Genomic DNA, 25,081 nt, shown 5'->3' with positions numbered 1-25,081 from the left:
CCCATGAGTGAGGTGCCATTTTGTAAATGGAAAAGTTTGAAATTTAACAAGCTGAAGATGCTTGCCCAAGGTTGCGCAGCTGGTCAATGGTGGGACCAGGATTTAAAACTAGACAGCCCCTGTCCTTTTTCATGCTACTAGCACTATTTGGCATTGAGTTTGCATTCTTGGGCCTTTTGCTTTTCTATTAAAGATCTGCTAGGTGTGGACTAGGCTATGTCTACCTGCTTGGTCAGAAAGCAATCCCAAGTTGGGGTGACTGGTGGTCAGTTGGATGGATGATTGTGTCCCTTGACCCTTCTGGTGCAAGATTCATCCACCAGTCCCATGCTTCCCATTGCTGGAGGTTTTGCCCCAATGTTAAAGTCACAACACTGCTCACATCTGCTCTCTGCCTGTCATGGCCATGCCTGTGAAGCAAAACTTGGCGTGGGTGAAAACTAACTTGTTCTTGCTTTCCCAGGACTGTGCTGGTTCAAACAGAAAGTCCCACTTCCTGAGAATCTCCCAGGGCTGGGAAAACTGGGATGATTACTCAGCCTACATTACCATCTGACTGGGCAGTCAGAACTAGGACCCCCTACTAGAATGGTCCTCAGGGAGATTTAGTTTCAAATCAGCATTTGCTGTTCCAGCAACAGTTGCCACCAGATGCTGCAATCTAAAATACCAAAAGCTTCTGTGTCCCTCTCACCTGGCTGGCCAAGCTGGAGGTACCAGTAGTCTAAGGGCTTTCCTTCTGATGTGAGAAACAAACCTGTGAGTCATAAGTAATGCAGTGCTGTCTCCAGGGTCACATCCTGTTTTGTAATCATGGGGGCATGTCTCCTAGATAATTCAACCTCAGAAGTCAGTGTTTGGGTGGAGGTGTTCTAATTTGAGTTGTCTGAGTTTGATGTTTTGCAGCAGTGCACCATTTTGTCACATTGGGGAGCTCACTTGGTGACACTTGCTGTCTCAGCTCACATTTGTTTTTGTTTTACCCATCACCCTGGGAAGATCCAGTGATCCCAACTGTGCTATCAGAGATCCAACGCCAGATATATATGCCTATGTCTTCATTTACTATTCACTTTTGGAAATTGGTTTTGCTTTGTTGTTTTTTTTAAAAAAAAGAAGGACCCTGATAACTCTGATTATGCAAAGGAACTGTTTTGGGAGGAAGTAGAAGAAATTTCAGAACAAGGTAATTTCACTACTTGCAGAGTAGAGTGAGCCGGCTTCTGCCACAGACCCACTCTTGAGGCTTGACTGACCTTTCGTTGCTGTTGACAACAAGCCCCTCACTTTCAGATCTGCACGCACTTGGCTTCTGGAAGGAGTGACTGTGCTTGAAGTCACAAGAAAGCAAAACTTCCAACTCGGCCTTTCAAGGCCACTATACCTGGCAGCCCCCTCTCTTTTCAATCAGAGGAATAGAGCCAAGAGGACGGGGTATCAGACCAGACAGGACAGCCATAATTGTTGACCAGCCCATCACATTGACAGCCCTGAGTCCTTCCACAAAAGGAAATGACTGCCCATCTTGAGACTTTCAAGCAGCAACCTGTAATTCTTATATTTGCTTTTGAGGGGCCGCTGCTAGTTCATCTGGCCCTGGGAGTGACAGGCTGCTTATCATTTATTTTGACACTAAGGAGGATATTGTGACAGGAGAGAAGACAGAAATGCACTATGTGGAGGGCCCACATGCATGTCTATCATGTAATTATCATTGCTCTGCCATCCCTAGGCACGCGTAGGCACGAGGCAAGCCCAGCTCTGAAGTTTCATGGGCTTCTGGAAACGAATGAGCCCTTCTTCCTACACCCCAGGATATGGGCTTGGAACAGAGGTAGACCCAGGCAACTGCCATGAGCAGTTGGAACAGCTCTTCCGGGGCCTCCTTGCTGAATGCCAACCCTGAGTTTAAGGTTGAATTCAATTCCAACATGACCTGCAAGAAGCATCACTGAAGAGTTCAGAGGTGTACCTGGTTGTGAAAAAATGTCAACACAAAGTTGTCCAAGTTATCAAAGGGTCTTGGCAGTGTAGAATGAGGGGAAGGTACAGTGTATACAGTACAGTGAATTTCAAGAATGCAGTTCAACTCAACATTGATAGAGGTCCTACAACATGTCGGATACCGAGCTTGCAAAGATGAGCTGAACGCAGTCTGTACACGCCAAGAGCTCGAAATGTAGGGCCATGCAAACTATTGCATAAAGATAATCTTTAAATAAAGACTTTCCATCAATGGAGAATTTGGGGAAATACTGCAGATTTGACTCTGTCTTGGAGATGTACAATATGCACTTGCTTATTAAAGGTGCTGAAAAGGCCTCCAGGAAAGAAACTGGCTTAACTTTAAATGCACATTTCCCAAAGGTGTTTATCTTCTGAGCCCCTGGAATTAGAGTTTCTTGGACTCAATTTAGGAAATGCTGATTTAGGTTTATCTAGTCGTGGCAGAACCCTATTTGTTACCTGGGAGTATGAAAAACATGAGCCAGCCCCAAGAGGAGGGGCTGGAAAGAGCTAAGAAGGTGGAGTGGAATTCAGAATAAAGCCTCAGTCCTCAAGGGAGTCTAGGGTACCACATGAAGAAACTGTTTTGTTTTGTTTTGTTTTGTTTTGTTTTTTGTTTTGTTTTGGGGGGGGTATGATATAGAGTTATGATCTTTAAAGTAGAAACCCATATCTGTAAACTAAGACTATGGCTAGGTGGAAAGGAAAATGGGAGGCAGAGAGACTCACAAATGATGCACCTGGGACAAATCCTAGACTATCAGGTGCCAGGTCCTTTGGACAACTTAATTCTAAGCTTCTTTGTCTGGGACCAATAACTGCCTATCACCATGATTGGCACAGAACCTTGGGTGGGAATTGGTGATAAAAGCATCACCTTTCTCTGAACACTGATGTGCCAGGCATAGCACCAAGTTCTTTGAATGTTTTGTCCCTTTCAATCTTCACAATGACCAAAGAGGAAAATATCATTAATAATCTCATGTTGCACACGGGGAAATTGAATTTAAGGGAGGATCGAGTCCCTCGCTCAGTTCAGGCAGTTGGTGAGGACTCGAACTCAGATGTTGGCCCCGCATTTGTGTTCTGGAATGCTGTAGGTACATTTGCAAGGCATAGGCATTACTCAGACTTGAAGGAGGTGGGTGTTATAAGTAAATCCAGTTAGCAACATCTGGGAAAAGCAAAGGTAGAACTTAGGACTAAGTTTGCCTGTTCTCTAGCAATTGTCATAAAAAAAAGTTTTAATTATTTAAAAAATAGTTTAAAAAGCAATATTCTAGGATAAGCTTTTGTTATCTCAAGCTATCAAATCTTTAGAAGCAAGAAAGATGTTCTCATTGAGTTTCTGGGTAAAATCTGGCAGTTTTTATTCCCTCAAATAATTTTAATGCATATGGCAGTTATAACCCATGTAACAGTTTTTATACTTTTCTTGCTCATCTGTGACAGCAATTAAAGGCAGATTAAATAGGGCAGGGATTCAGTCATTCATCAGACACCAAGGGCAAGACACTGGGCCACATATACTTAAGCTGAGGCTGTTTGGGATGGAACTGATGGAGTCAGGGCGTCCTTCTGTGTCTTCCACCACAAGGAACCCACTTAGCGCATCCCTGGGTGAATTCAAGGACCTGAAAGCTGCCTCGCATTTCTGACAGAGATGCCCAATTTTCCTGTTTTCCTAGATAAGGAGGCAAATCCGTGTCACGTGTCACACCAACTGCCATGGATTGGGAGAGGCTGCCTGGCCCCCTGGGCTGAGCAGGGACTGATTGCATGATGTGGCCCAGTGGGAACAAGAGTGGGGTCTTGGGTGATACGTGCTAAAGGCCAGGTGCAAGGCTATGGAGTTACACATGCCAAGAATTTCTTATTTTTGCACTAGATCCTGAATCTTGCCCTGGGACAGTTTCAAAGGACAAAAGCAACAAGATCAAATAGAAAATGTGTCTCGAGGCATCTGGCTTAATGGCAATATTGGTGAACTTAAACTAACAAATTGATCCAACCTTTATGATAATCAGATCCCCCTTGATTTTCTGATCAATCAGGCATAATGGCTGTTATTCTGATTCCAATTTTAGTGGTCTATTACCAGCTAACTCATGCTTTGTACCCAAAGGGATCTGAATCAGAAAGTGGGGCCCTATTTTCATAGAAGAGTAAGCTGTGATGAAAAACGTTATTGGTACTTATAATGTTCTTATAAGTTAAATTTTAATTACAAAAGCAATACATTCTTCTTGTAAAAAATAATTAGACCATCATAGGTTAGGCTAAAGCCTTCCTTGATTGCCGTCCCATATCCCAATCCTCTTTCTCCTATCCCAGATTTAACCAACATTACCAGTGTGAGGGTCATGTTTATAGACCTCCTCCTAGGCATTTAAAGACAAACTGAGACTGTAAAATTCACTTATAAAGTATTTGGAATATTTTGTGTGCAACACAGTTCACAAAATGATGTTGTACTATAGATAACACTCTTGAGCCTGATTTTTTTCACTTAATAGGTCTTGGAGAGTTTTCCATGTTAGGACGCATAGAAATATTTCATAGTGTGCAGATACCATTGTTTTGGCAATTCTCCTATTGCTGGACAGTTGGGTTGTTCCCAGATTTTTCACCAGGACTTTGAACATCCTTGCACAGAATCCTGGGCTACGTAAGTGAGTGTTTCAAGGGTAGGAATCAAGAATGTATAATCGCATCTTTTTTTTACTAGTTGCTGCCCAATTGTCCTTGAAAGTGGCCGTACTACTTCCCCTTCATATCAGCCGTGTTTTGCAACACTCAAGACTCCCTGCCTTCTTCCTTTATCAACACTTGATATTGTTGGTTTACATGTTTGTCAGTAGGATCAGATCCCGCCTGTCTTTGTGAGAACACAGCCTTGTCCTGCTCACCTTTGTAACTCAAGTGCTCAAAAAAACACAAACATTTGCTCATGTTTCCTTTAACTGGAATATCTTTAGCCTCTGAGATCCTGTCGACTTTCCCTCTCCTGCTCTCTCCTTCGGTGACCCCAGCAGGACCCTTTACTGAACCCCAACTTGGAGGAGGCAGTTCTCCTCCATGTCCATCTCGCCCTCTCTCAGTGCATCTGATGTGTTATTATTTACCTCTTTATACGTTTCTCTCTCCAATCTCTGAGTTCCTGGACACCAGGCATTGTCTGTTTTTTGCACCTCTTTTTCCCTCGCACCTGGTCCAGAGCCCCACACATGGAGGCTCCAAGAAGCGCTTTTAAAATGAAGGCCATTGTCACAGAGCCACATCCATAATGGAGTGAAAGCCCATGAAAATAAGCAGCATATCAGCAGAAGGAAAAATTAAGCTGTCACTCTGCTGAACAGCGGAGATTTCTTTTCTTTATTTCAGGTCTTTTAATGTGATGGAGTTGGGGGGAGAAGAGCGAAAACATAACAGAGCTAGGGAAGTGCTTGCCTTTTCTTTTTTTTTTTTTAATCTGTCACCCCACAGTAACCGTCTCCTGCCCTTCTGTCCTGCCCCCGAAGGGACGACGGTGATGAGAATGACAGCTTTTGACGCAGATGACCCTGCCACCGACAATGCCCTCCTGCGGTATCACATCCGTCAGCAGACGCCTGACAAGCCGTCTCCCAACATGTTCTACATCGATCCTGAGAAAGGAGACATTGTCACCGTCGTGTCACCTGCACTGCTGGACCGGGAGGTGAGCTGAAAGGAATACATTTTCTCTTTCGTGAGAACGGAGTGTGATTCTCCCACAAGGGGAGATTTAGGTCTTCAGTCACTGAAAGAAAAGATCCACCTTTTTCTATCATAAAGGTGGAAATTGAGGTATCTGCACGTGGTGGGTTGGGGAAAATCTGTAACAGGAAAGGGGTATTATGTGGCCCCCAAAACACAGACCCTAACGGGCCACCTCCTTTGAAACAACTTGTGGTCGCTCAGCCTGATCCCTTGTGGTGGTCCTGGGCATCCTGGCTCCTTATGTTCTTCCTTACCTTCCCGCCAGCAGGGGCGAAGGAAGGTGCAGGAGAGGAGGCAGCTTTGCCCAAGACCTCCTGGGCTCTGCTCGGCAGTGGCGTGGCTTGGACTTACTCCCGTTCTCTCTGGAACCCTCTGCGGTGGGCATCGCTGTCTTCCCTTCCTACCTCCCTCTTCTTCAATCTCTTCTCATCCCCCTGGGACGCGCCTTGTGAAGTCTCATCCACCTTCTACATCAGGTGGCCATTGCCCCAAGCTCCCCCAGCAGGCCACACACCTGCTCTTTGGTTTTGCCCATGGCGTTCTAAAGCTGTTAGAATTAGCTGCCGTATTAGAATACTTTTGGTTTCTAAAAAGAATCCCAGTTTCCAGATTTTTGTCTGCCCCATTACCACATCAGCAACCAGAGCTGGGTGCCGGTCGGCTGTCCCATTTAGATGGAGCAGGTGCCCCTCCATTTATGTCTCCCTCCCAAATCCCAGCTGCCCCTCTTACCCTTTTCTCCTGATTTCTGCCCCCCACCCCCCACTCCCTTAGCTGACTGCAGGCAGCTTTCAGTAGGAGTTCCTTTTGGCCCTTGAAATTACCATAAACCAACGTGTGGATTCCCATCCGCCCATCCCTCCGGCCCTCCACCCCAGGGCTGCTCCCCTCTGGAATTCCTTATCCCTGAGCCCATCCCTCCCGCCCTCCACCTCAGGGCTGCTCCCCTCTGGAATTCCTTATCCCTGACGTGGTTCCGCAGGCATAACACCTGGAAGTCTTCCCTGACCTTCTGCGAGTACCATCTGCTCCGCCGTGATCGATGGGTTTCCTGAAGGGTCCCTGGGCATTTTCCACTCAGTCTTTTTGATTAAATGAATCCCTGAGCCAGTAATGCCTTCTCCTCTCCTTTCTGCTTTCATAAGCACCTCACGAGCCTCTGCTTAAGGTTAACCCTTCTCAGAAGCCATCCTATTCTTTTCTTCCCCGATCTCAGGTACACGTACTGCGGTCATCATCTGGCATTCAGCATGTGCCGCGTTGGCCGTCCTCAGGGTTCTAGAGTAGCCCCTTTCTCTTTGACTAGACCCGTCTTGTTCAACATGACAGCCACTAGACACATGTGGCGACTTAAATTTAAATAGTTCCTTAGTCACACAAGCCACATTTCAAGTGCTTGGCAGCCACACATAGCTTGTGCCCCCATGTTGGGTTGCGCAGATAAACAGGACAGAAATTCCTGTTGGCAGCACTGATCTAGAGGGTAATTCCTTGAGAACGGGGTTATGGCTATATGTGCCTTTTCACCCCCACTACCTGGCACAGTTTCTGTCACTCTTAAAGTCCGAAGTGTAGGTTTGTTGGCATAGAGGAATGAAAGCAAGAATGAGTTGGAAATGACAGTGAGATTTTATACTGGAGGGGTAGAATACACTCTCCAGAAATGGGAAAATATTGGGAGGGAGAAAGTGAAATTTTCACTGAAACTCTAGTTATCACTTGGAAAGTATAATTGCTTCTAGTTAAAAATAGAAATGCAGAAAAGAAAAGAAGTTCATTTTATTCATTTTGTCTCCCATTTCCTCTTCAACTCTCTCTTTTTTATGACTGCCCTGTTATCTTAGTCTTCTAGACAAGAATGACTTTCTAACTCTTTGTTCTCTACCTAGCACTGGCACCCACCAGCTTTCCTGTAGCCCCTACTTCTCCTGAAATGTATTTGCAAGTTCCTCTGGGGGAAAAGATGGGAAGCTTTGGTGTCTCCATCCCTGCTTCTGCTTTTACCAATAGAAAATGTTGTGTAGGTCTCTATTTACAAACCAAAATGATAACATACTGGATAATTGGACTTTCTGAAGTTTATTTTGGGAGCAAATGTGTTTCTAGTTTATGATATTTTCATTTGGGTTTTTGTTAAGCTATAATAAGTAAATAATTATGGGAATCAAATTAAATATTTCTAACCACAATATAAAACAGCCCCAAAAAGATAAACACAATTTAACCAAAATTGGAAAATCAATGAAAATGAATGAACAGTGTCACTTTCCCATGAGGGTTTCGGGAGTTCATTGCTGACCCAGGCAACATTGTTGTGCTCTGAAAGGAAAGAAATGTGCATGAATTTTGGCAAGATTTGTCTATTTACTAATGCTGTGGTAAGCTTATCTTCAGCGTGATTGCTGAAAGGGTAAGATGTGACTCCAAATTACTTGCTTTTAAAGGGACAGAACTAGTGTTTCAGATTTTCAGGCAGTGTTTCCCATGGTTTGAAATGTTTTCGTCTCGCCGAGCGTCCTGATCCCCGTGGATGTGGGTTCCTTCAGTAGGTCCCGCAGCATTATGCTTCTTTTGTTATTCCTGGAGAACTTCTGAGAAGGCGTCCTGTCTTGGAGGGTTTTAGAAGCCTGCCTCTGAATTAGCTGGGCAGAACACTTCAGGCAGATTTACAAGCCATTCATTTTCAGAAATACTCAGTTTGGGACCCTATAAACATGGATATGGCCCACATCGATTTTAAATTTGGTCCCTCTGTCTTCACTCACAGTATCTCAAATAGTGTTTATTTGAGTGTGTGTAAACAAGTAGGGTCCGGACTCCTGCAGTCACGGGGCTCAGGTGGTACAAACCCTTTCCTCCTGCCCCCCCCTGCCCACTCGAACACGTGGGCAAAGCCAACAGCGTCTCCCACTTGTCGGGTGTGAGGCTCCAGACGCTGGTCCGTCGACATGAGCTCGGGTCAAAGGATGTAAAATTTTTTATTTTGATTTCAGCGGTGTCTTTCCTTTCATGAGCACATTTTCCAGGAGGTGTTTTACCCGAGGGAGGGACAGACATACATGAGATGTTTGAGGAGGCGGCGGTCCCAAGCTTTCTCATGCATGTGTGTGCATCTGCCCCCCGCCCTTCACCTGTTTACTTTGTAGTGAGAGCTTGTCATTGAGGAGGGTCAAGTACACCAGCAAGGCAGGAAGCCTTAATATTAACATGTTACCATTACTGGGGTCGCCCCCTCCTCTTCCCCACCCTCACCTGCCAGGCTGTCTCTTGAGGGGGCTCCCGAGGCAGTGCCCTCTTTCTACCCGCCCCTCCCCAGCCTCCACGGTTCTTGAAGAAGGGACTATAGCCGACTTGTTCCCTGAAGTTCTCGGTCCCTAGCATATGGGAAGTGCTCAAAACAACATTTGTCAAGAGATGAAAGGAAGAATGGATGGGAGGAAGGGAGAGGGACACAGACAACTTGAAATGCCAGACATCCTCAGCTGTGCCAGGCCACTGCCTGGGGTGGGGCAGGTGGGCCATGTCAGATGGTGCCAATTCCCTTTCATTTCCTGGTGTGTGTGGGATGGTGGAGCCGTAGGCTCAGGACCCAGAGCAGGGAGTGAAGCCCCACCCTCACCCACTGCAGGCAAGGTGAACATGCCTGGAGGCTCCTCACCCACCCTCCCTGTCCTTCAGGACGTACAACCGACCCTTTCCACCCTCCCCATACCCATCAGCAGCTGACTGAGCTGCCATTAGACAGGCCAAAGTGGCCTGGAAGGTCCTGTCCAGCATGAGGATTGAGGACAGTGTTTTCCCTGGAATGTTCCTTTTCCCATGAGCTTTGACCTTGTGGAGAATGAGCAGGACTATATGAAAAATGGAGAGGGGGGCATGAGAACAGGCCAGTCGCTGCTTCCTGCAATGCCCAAGCTCTATAGACAGCTCTGGCTTCACCAAGCACTGGTGCACTTGCAAGCACCCTGCACTGTCCATTTGTGGCTCAGGGACCCCCTCTGCAGTGTCTGAGTGTCCTGGGCACCCTGCACTATCCATTTGTGGTTCAGGGACCCCCTTGACAGTGTCTGAGCGTCCTGAGCACCCTGTGCTATCCATTTGTGGTTCAGGGACCCCCTCTGCAGTATCTGAGTATCCTGGGCACCCTGTGCTGTCCATTTGTGGTTCAGGGACCCCCTTGACAGTGTCTGAGTGTTCTGGGGTGGCCATGACAAAGGACCACAACTTTCTGACTTAAAATACAGAAATAAATTCTTTCACTGATCTGCATGTTGGAAGTCTGAAATCAAGGTGTCGACGTGGCTGTGCTCCCTCTGGACACTCCCAGCTCCTGGGGGTGGCAGGCCATCCTTGGTGAACTGTGGCTTAGAGCTGGCTCCCCAGTTTCTGCCTCCACTGTCACATGGCCTTCTCCCCTGTGGGTCTTCTGCTAAGGACACTGTCATTGGATTTAGGGTATACCCTAATTCAATATGATTTCATCTTAACTTAGAATATCTGCAGAGATCCTCTTCCCAAGTAAAGCCGCATTCACAGGTACTGAGAGCTGGGACTTGAGCATGTTTTTAGGGGACTGATATGCACAGTGCAACTCATCAGAGGCCTAACACTGCCTGAGCTCCTATCCCTAGAGGAACCTGCTGGGGATATCATAGCCTGGAGAAGAAGGACTGGGAGCATGAGGTCTCTCTTCAAGTTGAAGTGGGTTAGCCTTTGGAAAGAGCCAGTGGGTGGATGTGTTCCCACAGCTGGCCCCCGAGCGGTGAGAAGGGGAATCAAACAAAACAGAGATTCTCAAACTTGACTGAGGAGCTTTTAGAAATCCCATTGCCCTGGACAAAGTGTGTCAGAGTCTTAGGTAAGACGTCGGCATCAGCATTTTTTTCAAAAACCCGGATGACCCAAATGTGCAGCAAAGTTGCATCATCTGCACCTTCAGAGACAATGTTTCAGTGCACTTAAGGCTTATGGGGTACAGTTTGAGTGTGGGATTTTGATTTAGAATCTCAACCCCATCACTTATTAGGATTCGACCTAGGCAAGTTACTTGACCTCTTTATACCTTAGTTATTCATCTTTCGAGTGACCTCAAAGGGTCACTGATGAGCATTACATGAGTCAAATATGTAAAGCACTTTGTTTTTTCTAAATTAACATGAGCTATCATAATTATCATTACTGGATATAATAAGAGTAGAGAGTGGGTTCCTCATTATGGGGTGTATTCAAACACAGACTACCCTTGTTAGGATGTTACAGAAGGAATTTAGTTATCAGGGAACATTAAGCCCTTAAGGTCTTTTCCAACCTTGAGATTCTGTAGTTTTAAAAAGCATTTATGAATGCCTTCACTGTGCAATTAGTTCTGCAGGATGTCTGGGAGTATCACTTCCCCACCTGGCCAGCCCACTGCCTCATCAGTAGGGACTTATAGTAACACCTGTGTTACCATCCTTATCACCTTTCTAGAGATGTGCACAGACTCCACTCTTTTTGCATTATATAAACACATTCATTACCATTTGTCACTCTTCCTGTGGCTGCCAATAATCCAGGCCCCAGTTCCTATCCACTACAGGGGACAGCTCTGCATACTGTTTCTGTTCTGTGATGCATTCCTCTTCACTTTTGCTGGGATTTATTGCAATTTCTCAGACTCTCGGCCCAAGTGGGAGAGCAGCTGCAACAAGCTTTTATTGCCCTTCTTGTATTATAAGTTGGATGTTCATAGATAACTGAGTTTCATTTGGAGACATGGAACATTTTCCACCCAAGCTCTTAGGTTTCAGGAAACTTTACCAGAATGTATACTCAAGAAAGCAGTGACTTGGATTCAGGTCATACCTCTGTTTTTACATTGCCAAACCTAGTGCCTTGTAAATAAAAGGCACTCAGTAAAGACTTATAGGATGAATGGATGAAGCACCTTTGTCCTTCCTGTCTGTATTAGCTTAAAATTTACTGCAGGATCCACATTCAAGCATGGTAGCATGGGTTGAATAGTGTCCTAAAACCTCAGAATGCCACCTTATTGGGAAATAAGGTCTTCGCAGGTGCAATTAAGTCAAGGTGAGGTCAACATGGATTAGGATGGTGTCCTTATAAGGAGATAGAGGCACAGAAACACAGAGAAGACAGTGTTGTCAAGATGGAGGTAGAGATGAGAGTGAAGCAGCCACAAACCAAGGACACCTGGGGCCTCCAGAAGCTGGCAGAGGCCAGGACGGCTCCTCTCCTAGAGCCTGCACTGGGGCACAGCCCTGTCCACACTTTGCTTTCAGACTTCTGGCCTCCAGAACTGAAAGAATAAATTTCTGTCATTTTAAGCCTCCCGGTTTGTGGTCAGTTACTACAGTCCTTGGGAAATAATACACATGGGCATATAAACCAAGGAAAGGTCTTCCTTTTAGTTTCTCAGCCTTGACCTTTGCACACTCATTCACTCACCTAATTTATTCACGTGTCCACCTTGCTCCAGGGCCTGCACTAGGTGCTAAGAAATATTGTAGTAAACAGCATGGGCTGAGTGTCTCTTGCTAAATAATAGCCTCTGTCCTTCCTTGTTGGGAAAGTAAGGGCCCTAGAGCTTACCAAACAACTTTGGGTCCTGGGCCCTCTTGAATTCTTTTCCATAATCTTCCCCAGCCCCTGCACTTAGGTCCACCTGTGTTTCTAGAACTGTCTGGCTGCATTACAAAATAAAATCTGGTAAAGATCCCTAACTTTCCATAAATGGTTTATTCAGTTGATCTTCTTGGGCATTGAAATTCATCAGGTGAAATCTGCTAGCTTTTCTGAATACAGTCACAATTTGCAACTACTCAGGGTATCCAGTGGTCAGTGTGTGTGTGCCTGTGTGTGTGTGTTTGCAAATGTTAATGGTTTCCAAAAGAGGCCCTTAAAAAGCCATCTTAAAATTTGCATAGGGAAAGTACCATTAGTCTTTTTAAGGAGTTTGAGTTGAGTACTTTTCGATCTTTGTTTGAATTTGCCTTTACCTTATTATGTATTATCTTCCAGATAATCTGAGGAAAGTGATATCCTGCCCATAAAAATGTACTCACAATAAAAGATATTAGAACTGTGGATGCAATTTATATTCTAATTTCAGCTGGTAAAGGATTTTCTAAAATTTTAATAATGCTCCGATTTTTAGGCCAAATGTGAAAAAGAGAGAATTTCCTTTTTGCGTTCCATGGTGTCACTAAGAACCTATCTTTAGATTTATGTGCATTCATTTGCCGTGAGAGATTCTGGAGTCCTTGAATATGTCAGAGATGGAAACTGAAGAGGGTTAGGGGACCGTCTATGCAAAACAGTCGATGAATTTGGATGTATAGCTGTAAGTCTAAAGAGAACTAGGTGTTTGGTCAAAATTATCTACGTTAAATATTGTCACATAAATCACATCACCATGAACAAACTAAAAAAATCTGTGAAAATGATGCTATCAAGTCACGCTGCCTGAAAAATAATAAGAATAATCAGGGATAGCATTTTCCCCCATGCCTTGAATGAAAGATGGAAGTAGTGGTCAAACTCTTAGGAAAATGAATGTTTTTAGGTTGCTCTGATCTAATGCTAATACTTTTCTCATTATCATCATGTTTAAAACATTTGCAGTAATTACATACAATTCAATCAGCTGTCAGGAATCTTCTCTTTCTTTGTTTGGTGGGTGGTATGAGAATTATTTAGATAGTAACATCCTCATCATTCCTGCAAGCTATTTACTCGTAAATATTTTTGTAGGGATAATTTTCTCCATTTTTTTTATCACTCGCTACTGAGAAAACAGAAAATAAAAAGTAGATGTAAATAAATTGTCTTATTATTTTTTAAAATAACACATTATCCTTGCAAATGAAACACAGATGGCAAGCCACCCTATGGGAATAACACTTGCTTTGTTGTGTCAGCAAATAAAGTAGATCGGGACATTGATGAATGTCTAAGCCTGGGGTGTGAATTCAGGTTGGGGGGGAGAGGGGCACGCTTCCTGGGGGTACTAGGGTTAGAAAGAGGGGAGGGCAGGGTCTTACCCTGAGGCTCCTTCACTGCTGCACTCTAGATAAATTTTAGAAGGAGAGCTTGATGCTTCTTGGGACCCCACTGATGACCCAAACTCTTTCTCCCATACCTCTAAGGCCAACCTATCACCCTGTCAAAGTTAGGACTGTGCCTTGTCTTCTAGCATGAACTCACCTTAGCCAAAACCTGGACTGAGAGGCCTGGTCCGAGGGCATGGGGGCTGGCTTCAGACTGGATTGGCATCTCCCTCTGTCACTCATCCACTGTGAGACCTCAGGCAAATCACTGAACTTCTCTAAGCCTCGCTTCCCTCATCTGCCTTGATAGTCCCTCATTCATAAGCTTTTGGGGAAGATTGAACAAGATAGACCAAGTACCCAGCATGATGCCTAACCTAGCATGAAGACCCGGTAAGTGTTAGCTAATATGGTATTTTCATGACTGAAACGAGATTGGAGAAGCAGAGAGAACGTGGTAGTGGTAGGTCGAGCGGTCTTCCCCAGTACAGACACATTCTCGACGTTGGTCCGCGTCCCTATGAGTGTGAACCATTGTAAAGCAGACCTCTTGAAGAGCTGTTTTTGGTTGAGGTGTGGCCCAATGGAACAAGGGTGGCCTTAATCCAATTGCTGGGGACCTTGTAGAGAGAAAGCTCCCACAGGGAGCAGCCAAGAGCAGGGGGTCAGGGAAACCCAGAGGAGACAGCACAGGATGTCGCCATGTGAGGGGGAGGCCAAAGGACCCCAAGGGTCCCTGGAGCTGTCACCAGAATAGTGGAGTCTGGGGAGGAAGCCTTACCTTGCTGAGCCAAGAAATCCTTGTTGTTGAAGCCAACTCACTGTGAGGTTTGTCATAGGAGCCTAGCAAACCAAGACAGTGCGATTTCATTCTTTTACATATGTTTATATTTTCCCCATGCAGCAGAGAATCTTATGGCTCTTAAAGCTCAGTGAAGAACTGAGATAATCCAGCTCCCAAAATTCATGGACAAATGTTGTTATATATATATATGGCACCTACAATAACTGCTGAATCCATGGCAGGTGCTGGATACCAGGGGCAGAAAGATGGAACCACCTGGTATGAAATTGAAACAAATGTCAGCCCCCCTCCCCACACACACACACACATACATGCATGAGCTGTTGTTGGAACTGAGTCTTGATGGATGAGTACAAACCCACCCATGAAGAGAGAAAGGAAGGGCAGCCGGGAGTGGAGAAGCACGAGGGGAGGCTTGGGAAATTGATAGGTTATGTCAGGAAAGACTGGATAGTTGGAATGTGGTATAGAGAGATACTGGAAAAGGGCAGGAAGTTGGGACAAGATTGCAAAGGGCTTTGAATGTCATTCTAAGGATTAGGGATGTATCCTATTGTAAATGGTAAACCACCGACAATTATTTAAGCATTTAACACAGTACTGTGAAACAGGGCATTAGCAGAGCTGTGACTTTGAAAGAAAGCTGCTGGTTTGCAGAGGGAGAGAAGTTTAGCAACAAGGCAGAGGCATTTGGGAGGCAGACTTGAGAGTGTTTGGTGGCTGACAAGTTAATTCACAGAGATTTCCAGCATTATCAAGGGGAGAGGTGGAGTTACCAGTTAAGTCTAAGTTTTGCAAGTTGTTAGATTAATAAACAACAGCCTGTTCTGTTTCTTCTGTCCTTATGCAAAACTTAGCATATTAAAAAATAAATAGTTACTTGGCATATTCTGAATCAAGAGACACTTAACTTGGTGATTAAGAGAGGTTCATCTTTTCAGATTTGGCAAATGTTTAATTTTCTAAGCTTTTTCTTTTTTCTTTTGCATATGTGTGTAAAAATAACAACTTCAAAGCAGGATTATGATGAGTTCTAAGTCCCTCTATTTTTCTCTGGTTTTAAAGTTCTCCATCTTGTTTTATGTGAAGTACCCTAAAAAATGAAGAACTGTTTTTTCCTTGGAAGAAATTCTTTTAGAGAGCTGCTTATTTCCCCTTATCAGTCAAGAGCTGTGATTAGCCACTTTAAAGTATTAAGGCAGGTTTTGCTCCCTCAACAGATTTTCCATTTATTGAGCTTAAATAACCTTGTTCTAAATTCCATCCTTGTTAATAGTCATGGTTGTAGAGGTGTCCTCCAATTTAGAAAGGATTTCTACTTCAGTTATGGTTTCAAAATAGTAGAGAAAATAGGTAGAAAGCTTTACTCTTGCTGCTTTGAGAACAACCATCATGTAAGTAAAGAAAAGTTAGTTGGCAGTCACTGTAAGATAGTTATTTCATGCTTATCTTGCTTGTAACCAAGACCTGGATGTTGCAATAGCACAGATGTTCCTACTGCAAAGACTTTAAGAGAAGGAACCAGAAGTTTGAACCCTTAGATTAAGGCAAAATAGCAATATACTATTTTAAGATATCGTGCCAGGTAATCATGGCATCTCAAAAGGCCTGGGAGTTACATTTCTTTCATTTTTGTTTTAAGGATACGCCTTTCCATAGGATAAAAGTTTATTGATCATATTCCTTAATAAAATGCTTTGGAGTTCTAAAAGACAGATTCAACGTTATTGAATATGTGGTACTATGATGTCACATTCAGCAATGAACGAGACTTCAAATTATAGGATCACTTATTAGATTAGGGCTGGCAAACTTTCTTAAAGGACCAGACAGTAAATAATTTAGGGTTTGTAGGCCAGCAGACAAGACTGAGGATATTATGTAGGTACTTAACTAGCCATTTAAAATACAACGATTAACAAAGATTTTTAAAATTCTTAGCTCATGAGCCATCAAAAAAACAGCAAGCTGGTTTCTCCCATGGGTCATAATTGGCTAATCCCTGGTCTCTTATTTTGTAGGTCAAATGGTCAAATAGTGGCAGTTTCATATATAGACTAAAGTATGTCTTCATTTGTCTATATCTAAGTTTCATGTTCAAAATATTGAAACACAGGTATTAATCATCAGTTGTAAGTTTGGTTATGGAGGTATGAAATAGGTCCTGAATGAGGGATCTGACTTTTTTTTTTCTTTACAACAAGGTCCATTTCCATTTCTCCCATGACTAAGAAATGGATAACCTCGGATACTTGGTAATTAATTCTTAACTCAATATTTGATTGCAATAATTGAGACAACTAGTTTAACCTGAAAATAGTAAAAGAGGAATGCCATCTAGGCGTAAACTAAATATTGAATGAAACCATCTTGGGAGGGGTGTTTTTCTTTATCATACAACACTGATAGCAGGAAGAATAGAGTACAGAGGGGAGGCAGGAGCCCTCCCTTGAGTTGAGTCTTGGGCCCAGATGGAATTGTTCACACTGGCTTGGACATAGAATCATATCCTCCCTCTACAGGCTTTGGGCAATCTCTTCTTCCCTTCCAGAACCTCACAATGCCCTTTTCTGTCATCCCTGACCTTGAGATTGGGGCCATGATAATAAAGAAACCTTTTGAGCACCAACAGTGTGTTGGTCTCTGCCCTCTTTTCTGTTTATTCAATCCTGATGACACACTAATAAGGCTGGTCAAGTATTCCTAGTTTACAGATGGACACTCCCAGTGTCCCACGTCAGACTCTCCAAAGTCCATGTTTTTATAAAATCTCCCATTTTATGAGTCATTGTTATTGATGCTTATTTGGGTAGTAACCTCACAGAAGAAGTAGATTCTATACCTTCTTTCAACACAGGAAAACAGAACACAGAAAGTTTCCATCTAGCTTCTGTTCGGACCAGGCTGATCATGAGTTCCGATGCCCACCATCATTTGGCTCAGGTGGCTTCCTTCCAGGTTACTGACTCCAGATGGTCCCTATAACTCATAGCGAGGAGGCTCCGGAAAAAAGGCTCTCTCCTGCCCTGGAATCAAAATGGAACTCAGTACAGTTCATCTGTTGGGTATTTTGGCAATAAGAATCAATTGACTTTAGTAAATGCCCCTATTATTTTTTGACCCAGCAATTCCATATTATCAGAAATGTGTGCAAATATCTAACAACAGAGTGTTCTTTGAAGAACCAAACTAAACATCTAAACATCAAAGATTTACTATATTCCTACACTGGAATTCCATTAACTCACTAAAAATTATGTGGCAAAAGAATATTTAATGGTAGGTATATATGTTTAGAATGTATTAGTGGTTTGCAAAATGCCCCATAAGTTTTCGGGCACTGTACATGTATGTGCACATACACATATGTATAACACACATACCCATATATGCATGTATATACACATATTGACACACATATGTGCTCACACATATATGCCCCCACATATAAACACATGCACCCACACACCCGTATGGTGTCGTGGTCCAAGGAATGGATGTTTGTGTAAATGTGTTAAGAGTGGCCATCTCAGGATTTCAGTGATCTTCACTGCTTACAGTGAAGTGCTTAAAAAAACCATCTTCAGATCCTCTTTGCTTGAGCTAGAATTCCATCTCCACTTCTTTCCAGCTCTGCAACAATAGAAACATTATTAGCTTAAACAATTGATAGCCATTATGATTTCTATGTCATTAATTATTCTTCCACATCATTTTTAATCTTCTCAGAAGATTCCATTGTATGAAAACAAATCCCTGGTGGTTGGAACTATGCCTCAGTTTCTTCATCTATAGAATGGAAATCATGTAGTGTTTTCGCTCTCAAAGGGCTATTGTGAGGATTCAATTATTAATACAAGCACCTGCTCAGAAGAGTGCTAGGTAAAGATTACCTATTGCTGTTGCCACTGTCTCTATTTTCTAGTTTGGGTACAATGCACAAGTATTATCTTTGTACTCTATTTTGTGTTTTTGTGTCATATTTTGTGTTTTTTTTTAACAAAGCAGTTGTACTTATGGTCTTGGGGAAAGGGCTGTCAAGGTCAGGGCAGCATCAGCACCCTGATGGATTGGCACCTTAGGCTCTTTTAACGGACACCAGCCTGGTCATCTTGGAATTCAAGAACTGGTTTCTACATGAGCCCGTTTATTCTTCCACAGAACAGTAGGAGTCATACTAGGCTTCATGGCCTCCAACAATATTTGCTGTGATGCCAGGCAAAGCATTTCAAATATCAGGAAAGAATGTTTTTAAAGGTGTATTAAGGTAAATCTTGTCAAAACATCCCCCTTGAAATGATAAACATTCTTCTTTCCCTAAGCAACACAGTCACGGCCGTGACTTTCCTCAGCTTAATGTGACTGGCGTGAACGCACGCTGACCAGCTGCTCACCTTTCACAGATCACAACAGGCAGCTTAATCGACATATTGTGATATGTGTTCCTGCATTTTTAAGACAGCCATGGGAAAAAATTTTTTTGACCTTTGTTAGAACAACCGTAGAAATGACTGTTGGAATTCAACAAAAGGCATCTCTATTTACAAACTTCAGAAGTGGGAATCAAAATTAAATTCCTGTAGATATTGTCTCCTCTATGTCTTCTGGATTATTTTGTGGGCTCAATTTTTCTCTATGAAAGGCTGCCTGGGTCTTAAATTCCAGTTTTCTGGCTCTTCTCATCCTCTGGAATTCTGGGAAAGGGAAGAGTAGAGAGACTTTCCATTCTTACCTCTTCTTGCTGCTAGAATTTCTAGTGTATGGGAGGGAGTGTGCATCGCACTCAGCAATGGACACCCATAGTGCTGACGGTATAAATAGAGTCCACTCTTACAGCCAGGCATTATGTGATGTCCCTAATACTTGCAGAGTCCCTACAAGGCTGGGATGATCATGCCCATTTTACTGAGGGGTAACCAAAGGGCTGAGGGCTCACATAAGTTTCCTCAGTCACTTCAGGACCAGGGAATCGGATTTGAGCCCGGGCCGGTGGACTCTGAAGCCTGTGCTCTGTACACAACACACGGTGCTAAGGAAGCATCCCAGGCCATGTTGGAGGAAAGGGAGTGCTCACTGGGACACAGAGACTGATTGCAGGCAGAGCGTTTATTGGGAAGCTCTCCCAAGGTGGGGGTCTGAAGAACAGACTTCAGCCTCACCGCTGGCATGGCAGGGGTTTGAAGAGAGACTTCAGCCCACTTCTGGAAAGGGGGTATTTGAATTTATACAGTATATTTCTAGGCGGGGAAATGATAGTAAGTGGGACTGGGTTGAGGGTCCGAGTGACGTGCAGGGGCCAATAGGAAGCCCTAGAGGTGAAAAATTTCTTTTGTATGGCTAGAGGGTGGTGGGTTAGGGAGTTATGTTTTCTTGGAATGCAGGGGAGCAGCTGTTGCTTTGATCTGCAGGGAGTGAAGGTCTCTATCTCCCTTTACTCCTATTTCCATGTGGTTTCTTTGTTCAACCTTTGGGAAGTGCTGTGCTTTCAGACACATAGGCTATGAGGGGGCCTTGAATGCATGTCAGGAGGAACTGAGTCACAGCTTGTTAATTATTGCAAACCTAGTGAGGGGGAACCTCTAACAGTGATGAAAGAACTTAACAGACTTCTGAAGGACATGCTTGTGGTTTGTAAAACATAGTCGAGGAAACCCTGCTCTTTGCTCTGACTGTTTTCATACCTTTATGAAGCTTGACTCAGTTTCCCTCAGCTCTCCCGGAGGAAAGGCAATGTGGCATCGTGGCTCAGAGCATGTGCTCGGGAATTCTAGAGCTGTGAAATGGAATCTGGGCTCTATAGACTATCAGCTGTGTGGCCCTCACCTCTCTGAGCATCCGCTTCTTTGACTGTAAAATGGATCTCATTTATGATGTGACCTGTGTGGACAGAAAAATACCTTCCCCCCCAAGAATCTATGTCCTAATTTCCAGTATCTAGAATATATTCAACCTTACACGGCAAAAGAGACATTGCAGATATGGTTATATCAAGGATCTTGGGATGATAGATTATTCTTGAATGTCTGGTTGGGCCCAATGTAATCACAGGGTACTTATAAGGGAAAATGGAGGCAGCAGCATCAGAGAAGAGGTGATGATGGATGCGCAGAAGGTGGGACGGTGTGACTACTGGCTTTGAAGATAAAAGGTGTCCATGAGTCAAGGAATAAGAGTAGCTTCTAGAAGGTGAAAAAGGTCAGTGGATGGATTCTCCCCCAGAGCCTTCCAAAGCAACATGACCCTGCTGATATCTTTATTTTTTAACCCAGTGAGACCCATTTCGGACTTTGGCCTCTGCAACAGTAAGAGAACAAAGTCACATTTTTAAAGTCACTTAATTTGTGGTAATTTGTTACGGCAGCAGTAGCAGACTGATACACCTGCTTTGCAATGTTGGGAGAACTGAAGGAGATGAAGTGTGGAGTGCATCAGCTTTGGCACAGAGAAAGTTCTCAGGCAATCAGAGTCATTGTTACCTCTAATAAAATAATGAGATATGAGAATGGCAGAGGTGTATTCTAACCAAAGTTGTGGTCCTCATGACCAGATCCTCATAGGGCAAATCTATTGATAGCCCAAGACTCCTTGGGAAGTCATGTGGCTGCCATCTGCCCCAACCTGCTCACCTAATTTGGTGAAAGGAAACACAGTCTTCCATTACCTCTCATGAAGAGAAACAAGCCAGACCCTGTGGGTTCTATTTTCCCTGTGCAAACCCAACCTTACAGAGCACCCATAGGGAGTGGGATTTTTTGGTACTCCTTGGAGACCCACACACTGCAGGCAATGAATGAATGTGGATGAGGGTGCCCACCTCCTCACTGGTTTGGGAAGAGGTGCGAAGCGAAGGCCTTGATTCATGCAGGCAAGTGCTGTAGTGTTGGGGTGTTAGGGATTGATTGATTGATAGCCTTTCTTCCCTTTCCAAATTAGAACCAGGTGAGAAATAAGACACAGTGCAACATGGAACCCAGCCATAGTTACCGAGGAGGCAAGTTGGGGAAAAGAGCCATGAGTCAGTGCCTGATAAACTTGCTGATACTTTACACCTGATTTACAGAGACTTGCCCCAGCCCAGTGAGGGTAGAGTGGGGCCATCGACAGCTCACCCCATCTGGGTGGAGCCCGCCCCAGGAATACCCTGCATGGCAGGAGGGCCGAGTGCAGGTGTCTTCTCTGGCCAGCTTGGCTCTGAGAGAGAACAGGAAACGCCCACTCGCCCATCAGGTACCTGCACCCCTTCCCCAGGGAGCAGTGGGAGCAGGAGGAAGGAGCAGCTGCCCAGCCCCAGGATCCTTTATGCAGGAGCCGAAAAGCTGCCTGTGCCTCTAAGTGGGCGCAACCCTTGCCAGGAGAGCGGCACAGTGAGTGGACCCGATTGGGTCCCCGTCCTCAGTTGGCCCCTTGGCTGAGCATGGGGCACTGGGGAAGGACCTGAGTGGGCTTGAGCTCAAGGCCTTCCAGGAAGAAGGCCGAGGCTAGAAAATCTAATCGTTCCTTTCTTCCTTCTGATCCCTGGGGCTGCCATAACAAAGTACCACAAACTGGGTGCCTTAACACAACGCAAAGTTGCTCTCTCACAGCCCTGGAGCCCGGGGGCCTGAAGTCCAGCATGGGCAGGGCTGAGCTTCTCTGAGCCCCGTGGGGGGCCTCACTGGGCCCTCCCAGCTGCTAGCAGCAGCCGGTGATTCCTGGCATCCTCGGTGCTTGGGCGCCGCCCCAGGTGGCCCCTCCTGCACGCGGCCACCTTCCCTCTCTCCACTGTGCATGGCCTTCTCCGCACAGTTCCTGCCTCTGAGCTCTGATTTCCCCCTCTTATGAGGACATCCGGCATCCCGGATTAGGATTTAGCCTCTAGTTTGGCCTCATCTCAACTAACCACATCTCCAAATGCTCCATTTCCAAATAAGGTGACATTCCAGGGGTTGGGACTTATGTATAGATTTTGGGGGAGCCCATCTCAACCCTGAATACATTCTGAGGGCTTGCTTAAATAAAGTTTTTTTAAGGGATTCCTTAAGCCCAGCACTCAACAAAGTTCCTATTAAAGATGTCAAAAGAGGAAAGTGTCACTGCCTTTGGCAAGCACCCAGCAAGCCACAGGTCCCTACTGCTGGGCAGGCACGAGGGGCAGCGGAGGCTTTGCTGACAACTTCTTTGGTTGTGGGGATGGGAAACAACTGGAAGTGTATTACCTGAGCTGTGCTCTCTCTGAGCGTGAACGGGCTCTCTGCCCCAGGTGCCACTGTGAGCACAGCTCACCCTCTCCGTCGGAACAGTTGTTCGTTCTGGGCAGCCGCTGGTCGTGGGTGTAGCATTAGAGCAGATAATACGATTACCTGATCTCCGCCGGATGACAAGAGCAGTGCTTAAAAGAATTTTACTTTAAAATAGCATTTGTTTAGAATGGCGCTTAAAAAAGAAATATGCAAGCAAGCAATTAGTGTCCTACCACATAAGCCTCATGGTGACACGAGTGTACTTTTTTTAAAAGAAGAAAGTTGCCCCAAATAAAGCATCAAAATTTCCTGCTTTTGCATCTCCCTTCTCTGTGAAAAATTCCAATAACTTTTGCTAAGGCAGAGGCCTCATCTGAGGTCTGTGGGCAGAATCCAGGGTGTCCGTGCACCTGGGTGTGGAAAACATTTCATGTTTTGTGGGTTTTTCTTTTAACTACTAACTACAATTTCATGTTCTCTTCCATTAGGAGTGTAGGCAAAACCAGGATGGCGTTAGCCATTCCCATGACACTCTTAGAAATAGAAGTCATAGATATTTTTATACCACATCATAGTGGATGCAGATGTATAAAAAATTGTTCCCAGTTTCTACTAGTTTTAACTTAATATAATTATTAGATGTAATACTAGATCCTATTAACAAGCTATTAGAGAAGCACTTGTACTACTACATCAGTTTTGGGCTATTTATAACACTACTTCAATCTAATTATCTTCCTTTATAATCCTAAATTTTTATTTTCCCATTCTGAGAAGAGGTTCAGTTTCACTAGACTGCTAAGGGGGTCCAGGCAGAACGAAAGCTTACGACTGCCATCCTAGAGGACTGAGCGGTAGCTCCTTCTCTCTTGCTCACTGCTCCCTCTTAACCTCTGGGAGACCACTGCATGTTGGATACATTGTCCCACCCACCTGTCCACTGAGGGCCTAGCACAGAGCCAGCACACAATGGGTCCTTGGGGACTATTGTGGTATATTATCTTGCAACAAGCGTTCCTCTGACTTGATAGGAAAGAAAATGAGATAACTATTGGATTATGAATTCTAAACTTCAAGTCTGTGTAGCCCAAGTGATTCCATTGATCTAGTCCAGCCGTCAGGTCTAGAGAAAGAATAAGCAACCTAGATGTTAGAGTGGTATGTTGTGGGATTGACAAATCTAGATGCAAAGGTCATGGGCATCCACAATCTATGGACTTAAAAATGAAAAACCGTGTGGCACTGGTGTGGAGAAAGTGGCCATGGTGGCTGCGGGGGGTAGGGAGTGGGAGGAAGAAATGAGATGTGGGGGCATTTTCGGGACTTGGAGTTGTCCTGGGCGGTGCTGCAGGGACAGTTACTGGACATTGTATGTCCTCCCATGGCCCACTGGGTGGACTGTGGGAGAGTGTGGGCTATGGTGTGGACCATTGGCCATGAGGTGCAGCAGTGCTCAGAGATGTATTCACCAAATGCAATGAATGTCTCATGATGATGGAGGAGATTGTTGTTATGGGGGGAGGAATAGGGTGAGGGGAGTGGGGGCTATATGGGGACCTCATATTTTTTAATGTAATATTAAAAAATTTAAGACAAAAAAAAAAAGGAAAAAAAAAAGAAAAACCAGTTTAAGTTCACGTGCCTACTCTGAAGATTGTCAGTGGCTGCCTGAGATGCTGTGTTGGGAAGGATTCTGAGTCACACTTTAATTCTTTAATAGTTAATTAGTGATATCTTCCATGGGAGTGGAAGGTAGGAGTGGGGGCATTCCTGCCACGTTATTTTCTATCTATGATCTCAATGGGTAGATCAGGAAATGCTGTTTGAATCAGGAAGCCTTTACTGAGCTTACATTCTCCGGCATACTCTGAACTGGGTGCTGGGAAGGCAGAGATGGCTCCCACTTGAGATATTTGGCCAAACTAGTGAGACACAAATGCAAAAAGAAGTATATTATGGTACCTACACACTGCCTGCTGCAGTACAGGGAGCTATGCGCACGAGGGAAGAAGAAGGAATTTGACAATCTCTCAAAGAGCATGAGAGATATCCTGCTGGCCACACAAACCATTGGAATCTGGCTTCTATTCCAACATTCCAATGTTCATAATCCAGCTGTTACCCCCATGCTGCCTTCCACACTCAAAAGCAGCACAACATACTGTTGTCTAGGCATGGCTGCAGAGAGGAGTAGCAGTGTCTCCAGAAAAGAGACATCTAAGTTCAGTGAAATAATGGCATCTAAAATATGCCTTCTGCTC

At 44.5% G+C, this 25,081-nt stretch overlaps 1 protein-coding gene across 6 annotated transcripts in view; it reads left to right on the top strand.

The window, feature by feature from the left end:
- CDH13 (cadherin 13) overlaps positions 1-25,081 on the top strand; it is a 1,112,406-nt gene that overhangs the window by 802,142 nt on the left and 285,183 nt on the right. For all 6 annotated transcript variants that reach the window (XM_058279653.2, XM_058279651.1, XM_071209046.1 and 3 more), the window contains one exon: positions 5,529-5,707. In XM_058279653.2, coding sequence (XP_058135636.1) covers positions 5,529-5,707 — 179 coding nt within the window. The remainder of the gene's footprint in view (positions 1-5,528; positions 5,708-25,081) is intronic.

This window comes from Dasypus novemcinctus, chromosome 18, assembly GCF_030445035.2.
Source record: "Dasypus novemcinctus isolate mDasNov1 chromosome 18, mDasNov1.1.hap2, whole genome shotgun sequence".
In the NCBI taxonomy this organism is placed as follows: domain Eukaryota; kingdom Metazoa; phylum Chordata; class Mammalia; order Cingulata; family Dasypodidae; genus Dasypus; species Dasypus novemcinctus.
The sequence above is the reverse complement of the archived record's forward strand: the minus strand, read 5'-3'. Positions and strand labels throughout refer to the sequence as shown.